Raw genomic sequence first — 14,256 nt, forward strand, 5'->3', positions numbered from 1 at the left:
TAATAAAAATATAATAAAAACTAACTAAAACATACTAAAAACATACTACAAACAATGCCAAAAAGCGTATAAATTATCCGCTCATCAAGGATCACATGCTATTTTTCTCTAGCATGTTAGCATTTGTGATGTTGCTTTACTGATGATAGTGCTTTTGGTTTACAGCTAGCAAATATCCAGTAGTATCAGCATCATGCCTAAAGGCCCGTTTCAGAGCCAAGAATTTTGAAGGTTCTTCTTCAAATCTAGAGAAGATGGATGGTGGGGCCGAGGTCAACCAGCCCCCACCTAAGAAGAAATGGATTGTTTTCAAGAAGAGGAAGTCTGATGTGATTAACCTTGAGGTTGAAGAGGAAAAAGACAGAGGGATTCGGCACAGGGAATTGTCGAGCTTCACGACAAAACAAGAAGGGCTACACGCCTTTGACGATGACGGGGATGGGTCATCGGTTTGGGACAGGAGATTTCCATTCAATGTTGTGGTGGACGAAGTTGTCCAATCCATATCAGATTTGTCTCGGATAGAAGAGGTTGGGGATATAGGTGTTGATCAATTTCTTCAGGTGAGTTTTGTATTTGGTTTGTGTTTTTCTGAGATACCATGGGTATACCAATGCTTATTTTGGTTGTGACTGCAGGCTCTAGGGTTTCGGCTGGCCAACATAGGCCGTAGTCAAGAGAAAAAACATAGGAAAATGGTGCTAAACACTGCTGAAAGTGCAGGCTTGAAGGAGCAGCTGGATTCAAAAAAATTTCCCTATCTGAGCTAAAGAAAAAACTGTCTGATGTGGAAGCAGAGTTGAAATTGGAAAAGAAAGTCATGAAAAAGATGCTGCTACCCTGAAGAAAAAAGAAGATGATCTTGCTAACGTGAGCAACCAGGTGATTGAGGTTACTCTGAAGATGAAGAAAATAGAAACCAGCCGAGAAGGTGACATCCTAGATGCATTTGCTGAGGGTTTTGAACGTGCTATAACACAGACAAAGTTTCTTGCTCCTGATGGCAATTTTATTGCCATGGACCCAAGCAAGGTAATCCAAGATGGGCAATTAGTGGATGATTAAGATGCTGTTGAAGAAGGGGATGACAATTTGGCAGATTAGGGTGTAGGAGTATGTTTTATTTTTAATGCTGATGCCAATTGTCTTTTGGCTTGTTTTGGATTTTAATTATTTTGTCTGTCGTCTGATTTGAGTCTATAATTACTCTATAAAAACTGCTATTTTGAACATGTTCTATGCTCAATTTTTCTATCTGGTTTGAAGTTTATACTGACCAAATTAGGCTTTTATTCTTCCTATTCGATTAATCAGTGCCCTGACGAATTAGGGTTTGAATTTGGTAAGAAATGTTTTGCTTAGTAATGCGCATTTAGATGTAATGCGACTTTTGGTCTGAATGGTAATCTTTTAGTAAAAAAGGATATCGGTGGCGACTGATAGCCATAGACTTCATTAGTCGAGTTACTGAATAAGTTGTGTGTAAGATTGAATATATGCCAAAATAAGGTAAGGAAAACTTAAATAGTACTCATTTATTACAGTACTTTTTTCAAATAAGGTTAGGAAAGCTAGCCTCGTTAAAACCTCTTTGTGCAAAACCCTTCTGGAAAAAATCTCGGAGTAGGAAAAAGAGTACTAGCGTGCTCCTTTTGTTAACTATAGTATCGCTTTAGAGAATTAACATTCCAAGTGTTAGGCATTTTGGTGCCATCCAATGCTTCCAGTCGATAAGCTCCTCTGCCGATGACCTCATGTATTATGTAAGGCCCTTCCCATGTTGCAGCAACTTTTCCATGGAAGGGTGGTTTTCTGGCTTCTTCAGTTTTTCGTAACACCAAATCGCCCACATGGAAAAATTGGAGGTGCACTTTCTTATCGTGTCTCTGGCTTAGTTGTTGTTGCAGTGCCTTGTGGTGAACGGAAGCTATGTTTTGAACTTCCTCGATCAAGTCAAGTTCGGCTCATCGAACTTGCTTTTGAATGAGAACCGAAGAGAGTGTTCCAAGACTATGCCTTCCTGATTTTCAAGTAGTATGCCCACTCCCGATCCTTGAGGGTTAGAGGTTCCGTCAAAAAATAGGGTCCACTCCAGGTTTCCTTCTTCGGGTGTTGGTGCAGTGAATTCAGCAACAAAATTTGTCAAGTATGGGGATTTGATAAATCCTCTAGGTTATTAGTGAATATCGAACTCTGAAAGTTTGATTGACCACTTGATTAACCGTCCTGCTAATTCCGGCTTGGCAAGTATTTCTCTAAGTGACTGCCTTATTCTGACATTGATGGTGTGGCTCTGAAAATAAGGTCAGAGTCATCTTGCTGAGAAGACCAACGCAAATGCGAGTTTTTCTAACTTTGGATACCGGAGCTCGGCGTTTTGCAATGACTTACTTACAAAACTGGTTGTTGAACCTTGTCATTTTCTGTAACAAGAATAGAACTGATCGTTGAGTCAGTGAGAGATAAGTAAAGTGGTTCTTCGAGCTTTGGTTTTTGTAAAACAGGTGGTTTTGAAAGAAATTGTTTTAAACTAACGAATGCAGCTTTACAGTTTTCATCCCATTGAAAATTAATATTTTTTTGCAAACATTGAAAGAAGTAAAAAGATTTAGATTCTAAGCACAGCAGAAATCTGGATAATGCTGCCAATCTCTCTGTCAGACGTTGGACCTCTTCGATCATCCTCGGCCTGTGCATGTTGAGTATTGCTTGACACTTCTCTGGATTTGCCTCAATACCTCGGCTAGTAAGGATGAACCTGAGGAACTTTTCCCTACGAACGCCAAAGGCGCACTATTCAGGGTTCAACCTCATGTTATATGCTCGAATCTGCACAAAAATCTCTGCCAGGTCGATTACGTGAGGACTTCCGAGCTTTGTTTTGGCGACCATGTCGTCAACATACACCTCGATATTCCGACCTATTTGTCGGTCAAAAATTCTGTTCATCAATCTTTGGTGCATAGCACCTGCATTCTTAAAACCAAAAGGCATTATGTTATAATAATAATTACCATATTCGGTTATAAAGGCTGTTTTTTCTTGGTCTGATGATTGCATAAGGATCTTGTTAAAACCGGAGTATGCTTCCATGAAACTCAAAGTGCCATAACCACAAGAGTTATCAATACATGGTAAGGGGTATGCATCTTTAGGGAAAACCTTATTTAGGTCAGTGAAGTCGACGCACATGCGCCATTTACCGTTACTTTTCTTGACCATAACAACATTGGCCAACCATGTTGTGAACCTAATTTCTCGGATAAACTTGGCGTCGATGAGCTTCTTAGCTTCTTCCATCAATGCCAGTCGCTTCTCGGTGCCTAGATTTCTCTTCCTTTGGGATACTGGTCGGGTAGCTGGACTGATCGCTAGCCTATGAGTGATCACGGACGGGTCAATTCCTGGCATATCACCTGAAGTCCAGGCAAAGAGATAAGCATTTTGCCGTAGGAAAGTAATCAGCTTTTTGGTGCGGAATTTACAACCACAAACTAACTGACAAGTGTACCAGGTCATACCAAGTAGTACCTCAAGTGAATGAGGGTCGATCCCACGAGGATTGATAGACTAAGCAACAATGATTAAGTGATTTACTTAGTTAGACAAATAGAAAATGGTGTTTGAGAGTTCAAAAATCATTAAACAGGAAAATCAGAATATCAGAAGACAGGCAATAAATAAGTTGGGAATAAAATATGGAGAAAGCAGTTAAGGCTTCAGAGTTATCTATTTTCCGGATTGACTTTTCTTATTAATTTATTTTAATCATGCAAGATTTAATTCCTGGCAAACTATATATGACTAAACCTCAATTCCTTAGACCTTTTTAGTCTCCTCTAAAATTCATCAACCGCCAATTTCTTGGTCAATTAATTCCAATTAGAGGGTGAAGTTCAATTCTAGTTATATGCCATAGAAATCCTAATTTCCCAAATATAAGAGGATTATATGTCACGTATCCCGTTAAATCCAGATAATTAGAAATTTAAGAGAATATGTTTTCAAGCTGTTGTTCAAGTAAAGAGCTTTTCCAAGTTGTACAAGAACTCAATTAGAAAGAGGGTCATACTTCCGTTCCACCCAATTTCATAAAATAAAGAACGAAAACAATTCTTGAAATATAAATCAGTACATGAATTAAAATAGAAAAAATAAGAGAATCAATTCATACAATAGATAGACCTCCTAACCTTAACAATTGAGGTTTAGTTGCTTATGAAAAAGAGTGAAAACTAGGATTCTGGTAAACTATAAATTTTGAGTGAAGTGGAATAATTCCCAGAAGAGAAGTTTCTTTTCCCTTTTATATCTAATCCTAATAAATTTAAAATCTATTTTCTAAAACTAAAATAATATCTTTTCCTATTTTAAAATAAAAATAAAGTTTAAATCAGAATTGATTAAATCTTCGAGCACTCCTAATTCGGATGCTGGGACCACTTGCTTCGTAGGAATGCACGCCTAACTGAAGATGGAGCTGCGCCTTACTTAAGGGATGCATTGAGGAATGGCGTGCTGGGCTTGGTGGCTACGCCTTACTTGGAGAATTGTTGCACCTTACTTGAGTGAAGCAAAATCAATGTGGCGTGCTTTTGTTGTGTCTTGCGCCTAACTTGAGAAATCTCAAGTTAGGCACAGCCTTGGCAGAACTGGTGGCAGAGAAGTATGGACTATTATATATCGTAGGAAAGCTCTGAAATTTAGCTTTCCAATGCTACTAGAATCACGTTCATTGGATCTCTGTAGCTCGAGATGTTTAGGTTTGAGTGCAGAGAGGTCAGGGTTGACTACATCATTCGCCTTCTTCTCTTTTTCTGTGGAAACTCCATCAAATCCAGCCGAATGCTACCTAAAATAAACAGAATTGCGCACGACTCAAAGTAACATCCATAGTGGCTAAAAGATAATTAATTCTTGATTAAACTCAACAAATTGAATGCAAATTCACTAGAAAAAGATAGGGAAAATGCTCACACATCACATCACCAAACTTGAATTGTTGCTTGTCCTCAAGCAACCAAACTAATATAGGCTTAGGATGTGAATTTGCATGAGAATGAGAGTTCGATTAAGCTCATGTATCTTTTTATAGTGGGGTTTACAACTGTAATCCTGAATAGTTCTGGCATCCCATTCTCCTTTGAATTAGAAGGATGTCATTGTCATTCGGAATTTGAATCCGGATAATATTATGAATTCTCTAATCTTTTGTACTTCAATTTAATCCTTGAACACAGCAAATTTTCCTTGATTCTCTTTTCTTCAGTGCTTTGCACCTTGAGCCTAGCCGTAATTTTAAATGTTTTGTCTCAAGCTTCACTGACACAAAAACACCACAAGCACTTAACTGGGGAACTCTCTTTAAGTTCTGATTTTTCTTTCAGTTACTCCCAAACAGTGGTGCTCAAAACCTTTGGCATACTCTGTTAAATGCATTTGATCTCGACTCTTAGTATTTTTTCTCAAGGATTACTTGACACAATCACACCACAAGCATATGACCAGAGAAACAACTCTTTGAGCATTTAATCATGTCTGACCTCCCTAGTCATTGATACTCAGAGCCTTGGACCTTGCTTTATTTTTCTTTTGCTATTTCTTCTACTTCAAGGATTAAACTTTCACTTATTGCAGAGAATTCATAATAGTTCTCTAAATTCCTATTCCTTGTACATCAACATTCTTTGATTCAAATTGAAAAATGCACTGTTCATGTCATGCATTTAGAGTCACAAAAAATACCACCACATTTGGATAAATGAGACTACTCTTAAAATTAAACTCAATTTCTCATGCACTACATCTTTTCTTCTTTCTTTTTGATTTCAAGTTCAGTAAGCAATACATGAGACACTTTCCAAAATTAAAGCAAATAACAGAACTTTTTTTTTTAAAAAAATAGCAGACTTAAACTAAAACCTAGGAACTTAAATAATAAAGGATCATGCGATGAATAAAGCAAAATAATAGAAAATAGGAATATATTAAAGTAATGGCAAACTATTATAGAAGGTGAAAAGAACTAGACTACCTCAATCTCCCTCGTGGGGATCTCTCTCCTCAGGATGTGCTCCGTAAGGTCCTCTCAGGCGGCTGTAGTCCTATCGCAGCTAATGAATCTCCTGCCGCTAAAATTCCTGAGCAGCCTGCATCTCATCAAGGGTGGTGCAGAGAAGTGCCCAACGGCTATCCTGTACCACTCTCATCTCCTCCACATACACAGTTTGCTGCTGCCAGCGGCTGTCGTTTGTGACTCTCATATGCTCAATGGAGGTGGTGAGCTGCTGCCAATATTTCTGAGGAGGGTCATGCTGTCCCTGAGGTGGTGGCTGATCCTGCTGAGCTTTCTCCTCAACCTGCTCTTCTATGTGGACTCTGTGTTGTTCTCTGTGGGTTTCCATTCTCTTATTTGTAATTGGTTTCTCAACAGAGATGGGGATATCATTCTCCATCCTTACCCCTACTGCTTCACACAGGCGGTAAATCAAATGTGGGAATCCAAGACTAGCTTTTTTATAGGGGCTGGAGGCAATCTTGTATATCTGCTCTGGGATAATATCCTCCACCTCCACCACTTTTTCCTGTATGATGCTGTAAATCATGACAGCCCGGTCCACAGTGCATTCGGACCGGTTGCTAGTAGGCATGATGGACCTTCGGATGAAATCCGACCATCCTTTAGCTAAAGGGACTAGATCAGCGCTTTTCAAGTGATTGAGCTTTCCCTCAGCACCTAGCTTCCACTGAGAATCCATAATGCATAATTTTTCAATGACTAGACCCAGCTCCTGGTTCCTAACCATTCGCCTATTGTAGCTGGGCGCTAGCTGAGGTGGATACAGCAAGTGGAGGGCTTCTCTGACGCGTGCTGGGGTGAATCTAATGACCTTGCCTCTTACATAACTCTCATAGCTCTTCTCATTCACTCCCTCGACGTCTTTATATGTGATCCAGAGGTTTGCATAAAACTCTTGTACCATTAATTTTCCAACCTCCGTGTGTGAGTTGCACATAAATTCCACCCTCTGCTATCTATTTGAGATTGGATTTCTGGATAGTCATTTGGCTTCAGTGCAAACCTTACCTCCAAAACCACAGGCTTCTTTATAGTATACTCATAAAAATGTCCTTCATGAAGCTTGGATCTAAATCTATGTCTGAGTACATTATAAGAACTAGTAGCTGGCTCTTTTCCTTTTCTTTTCTTTGAAGATATGGTAGTCTTGGGTGCCATTACCACAGAAAAGTAGAAAGTAGAGCGACAACACTAAACTTAAACTCTTTGCTCGTCCCCGAGTAAACTAAAGAAATACAGAGGGAAAGAAGAAAGAAAAACAGAATGTGAACCAAAAAATAAAAGAAAGAAGATAAAAAGAGCTAATGCGAAAAGTTTTTTTTTGAAACAAAAAAAACTAAAACAAAAAAAGAAAAGGGGGATGAGGGTGCAGAAGGAATGAAGAGAGAATGCTGGGAAGGTGGTGTATGATAGGGTTTGTGGTGTGGAAGGCGTGAAGGAGTGGATGTGTAAATAGAGGGGGTTGGGGTTCTGGAATTGGTGTTGGGAGGGAGTAGGATGCATGGTCAGGGGACTTCTTGGTGAGGGGTTTAGGGGCGTTGAAGTAGGGAGGCTGAGGATGTTCGGGTTGGGGGGCGAGAGATGGAAAGACGGAGGTTTTGTTGGTTGATTGTTGTGAGAAAGGCTTGAAGGAGTGGGGGGTTTTATAGGGAGGGGTGAGAAGGGGTTGGTTGGAGGGAAGGGTCACATGTGTGTCTTGGGGAGAGGGGCTAGTGGTCAGGGTGTGTAGTGTTGAGAGAGGGGAGAATATAATAGGAAGGAGAGGGTGGACAGGGGAATATATGGGGAAGAGGCACAAGTCACGGGTGGTGTTGGGGTTTAAAAGATAGAAAAAGATAGGAAAAGATAGGGAAGATAAAGAAGGATCTTGGATTTGGTGGGGGGGGGGTTGGGGACTGTTTGATTTGATTTGGAGTGAGGGGGATGATTTGGGACGTTGGGCTACACCTTACTTAAATCATGGCGCGCCTTACTTGTGCTAAGTAGCAAGGCATTGCGCCTTACCTGAATTGAAGTTGCGCCCAACTTGAAGGATTTAGGGGGGAACCACGCCTCACTTGGATAATTCAGGCGCCTAACTTGATGTTGTCCCCTTTATTGCTACGCCTTACTTGACCTAGGATTGCACCTTACTTGATTTGTGGTACATGAATCCTGCACCCAACTTGGCTGCCCCGTACGCCTTACTTGGTAGCAAGGGAGGGCCATGCGCCTTACTTGAAGGGAGAGGCGTGCCCTGCGCCTTACTTGTACCCTCCCGAAAGGAGAAGCTCTCATGGCGCCTAACTTGGTTTCCTTTGCGCCTAACTTGAAGTCACACTCCTTCCTTACGACGCCTTACTTGGAGCCAGGGAACATGGCCTTGCGCCTTACTTGGACCCACCCGAGGCTCCAAGAATCATTGACCTTCAACCTTGTGCCTAACTTGAAAATTCTCAAGTTAGGTGCAGACCCTCCAGAGAAGATTGCATCTCTGCGTGTTCTGCAACTCTGTTTTAAAAATCCTGTTCTATTTCAAAAATTCTGCATGATCCAAACATACGTGAAACACAGGAAAACAGTAAAAATTCAATAAAGAGCAAACAAATGATACAATTAACTCAATGGAAAAATAACTAAGGATACGAAATCATCGAGTTGCCTCCCGACAATCGCTTCTTTAACGTCATTAGTTTGACGGTCAGTTTTGCTAATTCAGCAGATGAGCGGACCTCTGGCGATCAATCTCGCTTCCAAGATAGTGCTTCAACTTGTGGCCATTCACTGTAAATTTTTTGTCAGAATTCTCTTCCTATATTTCCACATGACCATATGGTGAAGCTCTGATAACCACAAACGGTTCTGACCACCGGAATTTCAGCTTTCCGGGAAAGAGTTTGAGCATTGAATTATATAAAAGCACTCTCTGTCTTGGCTCAAAGACTCTGATGGCAATCTTCTTGTCATGTAATAACTTGTTTCTCTCATAGAGCTTGGCATTCTCATAGGCTGAATATTTGAATTCATCAAGCTCATTCAACTGAAGCATTTGCTTAATTCCTACAGCTTCTGAATCAAGATTCAGATACCTGATTGTCCAATAAGCTTTATGCTCCAGCTCAACTGGTAAGTGACAGGCTTTGCCATAGACCAACTGATAAAGGTACATGCCAATAGGAGTCTTGTAAGCTGTCCGGTATGCCCGGAGAGAATCATCAAGCTTCCTAGACCAGTCCTTTCTTGAAACACTGACGGTATTCTCTAGAATTCTCTTGAGTTCCCTGTTGGAAACTTTAACCTATCCACTTGTCTGAGGGTGATAGGGGGTTGCCACTTTATGATGGACTCTATATCTCTGCAGAAGAGAATCCAGCTATCTGTTACAGAAGTGGCTTCCACCATCACTAATGAGTGTCCTTGGGACACCAAACCGGCTAAAAATATATCTCTAAAGAAAGCTCATCACTACTTTGGCATCATTGGTGGGTAGAGTCACAGCTTCCACTTACTTGGACACATAATCTACTGCCACTAGAATGTAGTTGTTTGAATGTGAGGGAGGGAAGGGTCCCATGAAATCAATACCCCACACATCAAACAACTCAACCTCAAGAATCCCATGTTGTGGCATTTCATTGTTGGCAGGGAGATTCGTGGCCTTTTCACATCTGTCATAGTGATTCACAAATTCTCTTGAGTCCTTGAAGAGAGTCGGCCAGTAGAACCCATTCTGAAGGACCTTTGTAGCTGTTCTTTCACCACCAAAGTGGCCTCCATAATCAGAACCATGATAGTGCCAAAGAATCTGCTGTTTTTCCTCATCCGAGACACGTCTCCGGATTAGACCATCTGAACACCTTTTAAAAAGGTACGGTTCCTCCCAAATGTAGTACTTTGCATTAGTCAATAGCTTCTTTACTTGTTGCCTACTGTACTCCTTTGGAATAAAATTCATGACTTTGTAATTCGCAATGTCTGCAAACCATGGAGCCTGCTGAATGAGGAACAATTGCTGATCTAGAAACGTCTCAGTCACAGCTATGGGTGGTTGTACTCCTGCTTCAGGCTCAATTCTGGAGAGATAGTCAGCTACTTGATTTTCTGACCCTTTCCTGTCTTTTATCTCAATATCAAACTCCTGAAGGAGTAACACCCATCTGATTAATCTTGGTTTAGAATCCTGTTTGGTTAGAAGGTACTTCAAAGCAGCATGATCAGTATAAACAATAACCTTAGAACCAATTAAATAGAACCTAAACTTATCAATAGTATACACAATAGCTAATAATTCTTTTTCTGTAGTTGTGTAATTCTTTTGGGCATCATTTAACACACGGCTAGCATAGTAAGTGACATGTATAAGCTTGCCATGCCTCTGTCCTAAAACAGCTCCTATAGCAAAATCACTAGCATCACACATAAACTCAAATGGTAAATCCCAATCAGGGGGAGCTATAATGGGAGTAGAGGTAAGGTTTGCTTTCAAAGTTTCAAAAGCATGCAGGCAATCAAAATCAAAGACAAAAAGAACATCAACAAGAAACATGTTACTTAATGGTTTAGCAATTTTAGAAAAATCCTTTATAAATCTTATATAAAATCCTGCATGACCCAAGAAACTCCTGACTGCCTTAATATTAGCTGGTGGTGGTAATTTTTCAATTACCTCCACCTTTTCTCTATCAACCTCAATTCCCTTACTTGAAATCTGGTGTCCAAGAACAATACCTTCTGTAACCATAAAATGATATTTTTTCCAATTTAAACAAAGTTTGATTCTTAACAGTGTTTCAAGACAAGAGATAAATGCTTAAGGTAGGATTCAAAAGAACTACCAAAAATAGAAATATCATGCATAAATACCTCAATGAAATTTTCAACCATATCAGAAAAAATTAAAAGCATACACCTCTGAAAAGATGTTGGAGCATTACTGTTCCGAGGGTTACCTGAAACTGGAGGTCGATCTCGGACGAGATCTTCTGTGCTGGTTGGAGCGGTTGTGTCCGACTTGTTGGACTTGGTGGTAGTGCTGATCCTTCGTTCCCGGAGGGTGGGGGGTACCTGTAAGGGACTCTGATGCTTAAGTTAGCAAGGGTATTAAGCAGGTATTGAATAGAATCAGAGTATGCGTTATATCTGGGTGCTCCAATGTATTTATAATGGTGAGATGTGACCTTCTTTGGATAAGATAAGTTAGTTATCTTATCTTATCTTTTGTCGAGGTCAGCTTATCTTCCATGGAACCGCCCTTATCTCTATAGGCTTGGGCTGCCTTTGGATCGGGGTCGTATTCCTTGAGTTGGGCCCTTCTTTGGGATTTCCTGTCGATTTGGCCGAGTTCTTTACGAAGAAGTCAGTCCGCTTGACCTAAAGAGGTAGGCCGCTTTGCTACTAAACATCTCGGCTCGGACAGCTCGACCCAGGGTATGAACAGTGCCCCTACTTGAGCTCGGTCTTCTTTTTTTGAGGTCGAGTCGTTGACTTCGGTCATTCTCTAGTGAAGCTGAACTCAAGTATTTTTTCGATTCATTTGTAGAAGCTTTTTGAATGTGGAACGTTTTTCTCTAAAAGCGCGTGGTTTTATATCAGCGCTTTGGGAACGTGCGAGGGTTTAATATCTTCATTAATTGGTATTAATTGCCCCGTTTTTCCTTGTGGCCTTTTATTTTGAATTTGCGATCAGAAAATGGTTTCCCTTCTTCGCTCCTCTTCGTAACTTCTCCCTTCGTTCTCTCGCTCTCTATCTTTCACCCACATTTTGCTTTTCTTGTGTTGCGGCGTCGTTCAATGATCGGTGATTCCATCTCTCCATCTCCAACTTTTTTGAAGCTTCCTAATTTTTTCCAGGTTGGTTCCATTTTCTTTTCATTTTGCTTTGTCTTTAATTCTCTGGTAAATTGTTGATATTTGCTTGAATGTCGAAAAAGTTTAAACCTTTCTTATGATCTTGTGTTTTCTTGTCGCTGTAATGTGTTTTTTCTTCTTTGCGTTTTCCTGGTGTTTCTTCTTTGCGGTTTCCCAAAGGTTTGCATGTTCTATTGTTGCTTCTGGCTGTTATTTTTGGAAAAACTGTCTTCTTGCTCCTTAATTTCAAAAGATTCTTGTTGCTGTACCTTTGTGGGAGATAATGATACCTATAGTTTGCTTTTTGCTTGGAGTGTATTTTCTTGACTTCCTCTTGATAATTTTTAGGGTTTTTGCTTGAGTCTGCAAAGGGTTGTGTTTTTGACGATTTTTTGCTTGGTGTTGTTGACAATGCTCTTTGCTGGTAGACTGTAGAAAGATAGTGGTTTTGATGATTTTTGTGTTTCTAATTTCCTTTTTCGAAATGCTTTGTTTGTTTGAAGTCTTCTTTTTTTTGTTTGAGAAATGCTGGGATGCGAGCTGTAGATTTTTCCTGAAAACCTTGCTTTGTTACTACCTCCAAAGGATGCCCCAGGACTTTGATTTGAGTCTTGGGGTTTTCCTTTTCTTGTTTGTTTGCCTGTGTCGTATTAATCGAGTTGTTTTGTCCTTCGTCCGAGATGTTTTTAGTAATCCCATCTTCTTTTCTTATTGTAGGATTAGTTGGCCTCATGTCTTCTCGCAATAACATTGTAGAGATGTCTTCCAGAGTTTCCGAGGGGATGTCCGATTGGCTGGACTCCCTTGTCTTGATGTGTGTCTCTATTGTGGATGCTGAATTTTGCGTAGAGCTGAGGAAGCGTCATAGGATCTGTGGTAATAGTGCCCAGGAGAGGGATTATGAGCTTGTCGCTCCTGATTCTGATGAAAGGGTTTGTTTTCCTACCTCCATCGAGGGAGAGCGTCCCTTCTTCTATGCCTATGAATATTTCTTCAGTAAGTTAGACATTACTTTTCCTTTTACTGCTTTCGAGACCGACCTGTTGTGGTCGTGTAACATTGCCCCATCCCAGCTTCACCCGAATTCCTGGGATTTTGTCAAGATCTTTCAGCTACTTTGCCAAGAGTTAGGCGTAACACCTTCTCAGACTCTTTTCCTTTATCTGTTTGTTTCTGCCAAGCCTGGTGGTTCTTCCAAAAAGAAAGCTTCCTGAGTTTCTTTCAGGTCTGCCCAGGGCCATAAAGTTTTCGCCATGTATGACGAGTCCTTTAAGGATTTTAAGAATTACTTCTTTAGAGTTCGTGCTGTCGAGGGGGCCCGCCCCTTTTTCTTGATGAAAATGATGAGCCTTCTTTCCCTCTAGAGTGGCAGAAGGATGTGAGAGTGTCTCGGTATACATGGGAGATGCTTGACGAGGTTGAGCATGCTTTTGTTGTTGTTCTTGAGGATTTATGGGGGGAACCACCCCATCTTGATACAAAAAGGTTTTTGAATGACCCGTCCTTGGTTCGGACTGTTTTGGGTACTTGTATGACTTGTTTCTGTACTTGTTTTCTTAGTTTTGCTTCCTCTTCTTGTGATTGTAACCCTTTACTATGGCTGATTCTGTATTTGCAGAGATGTCAAAAAACAATGACTCCATGAAGGCCTTCAAAAAGGAAAAGAAGGCAACTGCTGCTCAAAACATCTCGGCCAAGGTGGCCGGAGAGGGATCTTCTCAGGTTCCAGTGAAACCTCCTGTGCCGAGTTCTCCTGGGCCGAGGAAAGTGATTCCTATTCCTCGGGTTCGTCTGGTCGATCCTCCATAGACTTCTGCTGCTGCTTTTGGTGCTCCTCCTAGTAAGAAGCAAAAAACAATTGAGCCTTTCAACCTTGATGCTCCTGATTTTGATGCGGTCGAGTTTGTAGATCAACAAATCGGTCCTTATGGTGTCCTCCCTATGGATGACGTGTTACTTCTTCATCATTTTGATTATATAACTCAAAGTAGTATCAAGATGGCACACATGGGAGCGGCCCTGTATCGAACTGCTCAAAGTCTTCCTCTCCATGCCACCAAAGCTTTTATGGAGGAGGCCAAACGGGAGTTTGATCGGATAAAAGGCTTGAAGGAGGAGCTTGAAGTGAAGGTGGCCAAGTTGGAAAAAGATCTGGAGAATGAGAAGGCGAGTTCCCTCTCTTTGGCTGCCTCTGTGAGGCTGGCTGAAGACACGGCACTGAGGCATAAGGATAGCTATGTTACATCTTATTGAGAGGGAATGCGTCTGAAGGAGGAGTTGGAGAACGTCCGAGCTGATTACTCCGAGCTCCAGGGTCATCTTGTTGGCAGTGTAATTGCTGCCTATGAGAA

The 14,256-nt window shown here is 40.9% G+C and overlaps 1 protein-coding gene across 1 annotated transcript; it reads right to left on the minus strand.

Annotated features, from left to right (window-relative positions):
• Positions 1–8,870: 8,870 nt before the first annotated feature.
• LOC130949240 (uncharacterized) lies at positions 8,871–10,604 on the minus strand. Its single transcript, XM_057878015.1, has 3 exons — positions 10,413–10,604; positions 9,658–10,196; positions 8,871–9,339 (listed from the first exon to the last, which is right to left on the minus strand). Exons 1-3 carry the CDS (start codon positions 10,602–10,604, stop codon positions 8,871–8,873), a joined length of 1,200 nt encoding a protein of 399 aa, XP_057733998.1.
• Positions 10,605–14,256: the final 3,652 nt, after the last annotated feature.

The sequence above is a fragment of the Arachis stenosperma genome, chromosome 9, assembly GCF_014773155.1.
Source record: "Arachis stenosperma cultivar V10309 chromosome 9, arast.V10309.gnm1.PFL2, whole genome shotgun sequence".
Taxonomy (NCBI): domain Eukaryota; kingdom Viridiplantae; phylum Streptophyta; class Magnoliopsida; order Fabales; family Fabaceae; genus Arachis; species Arachis stenosperma.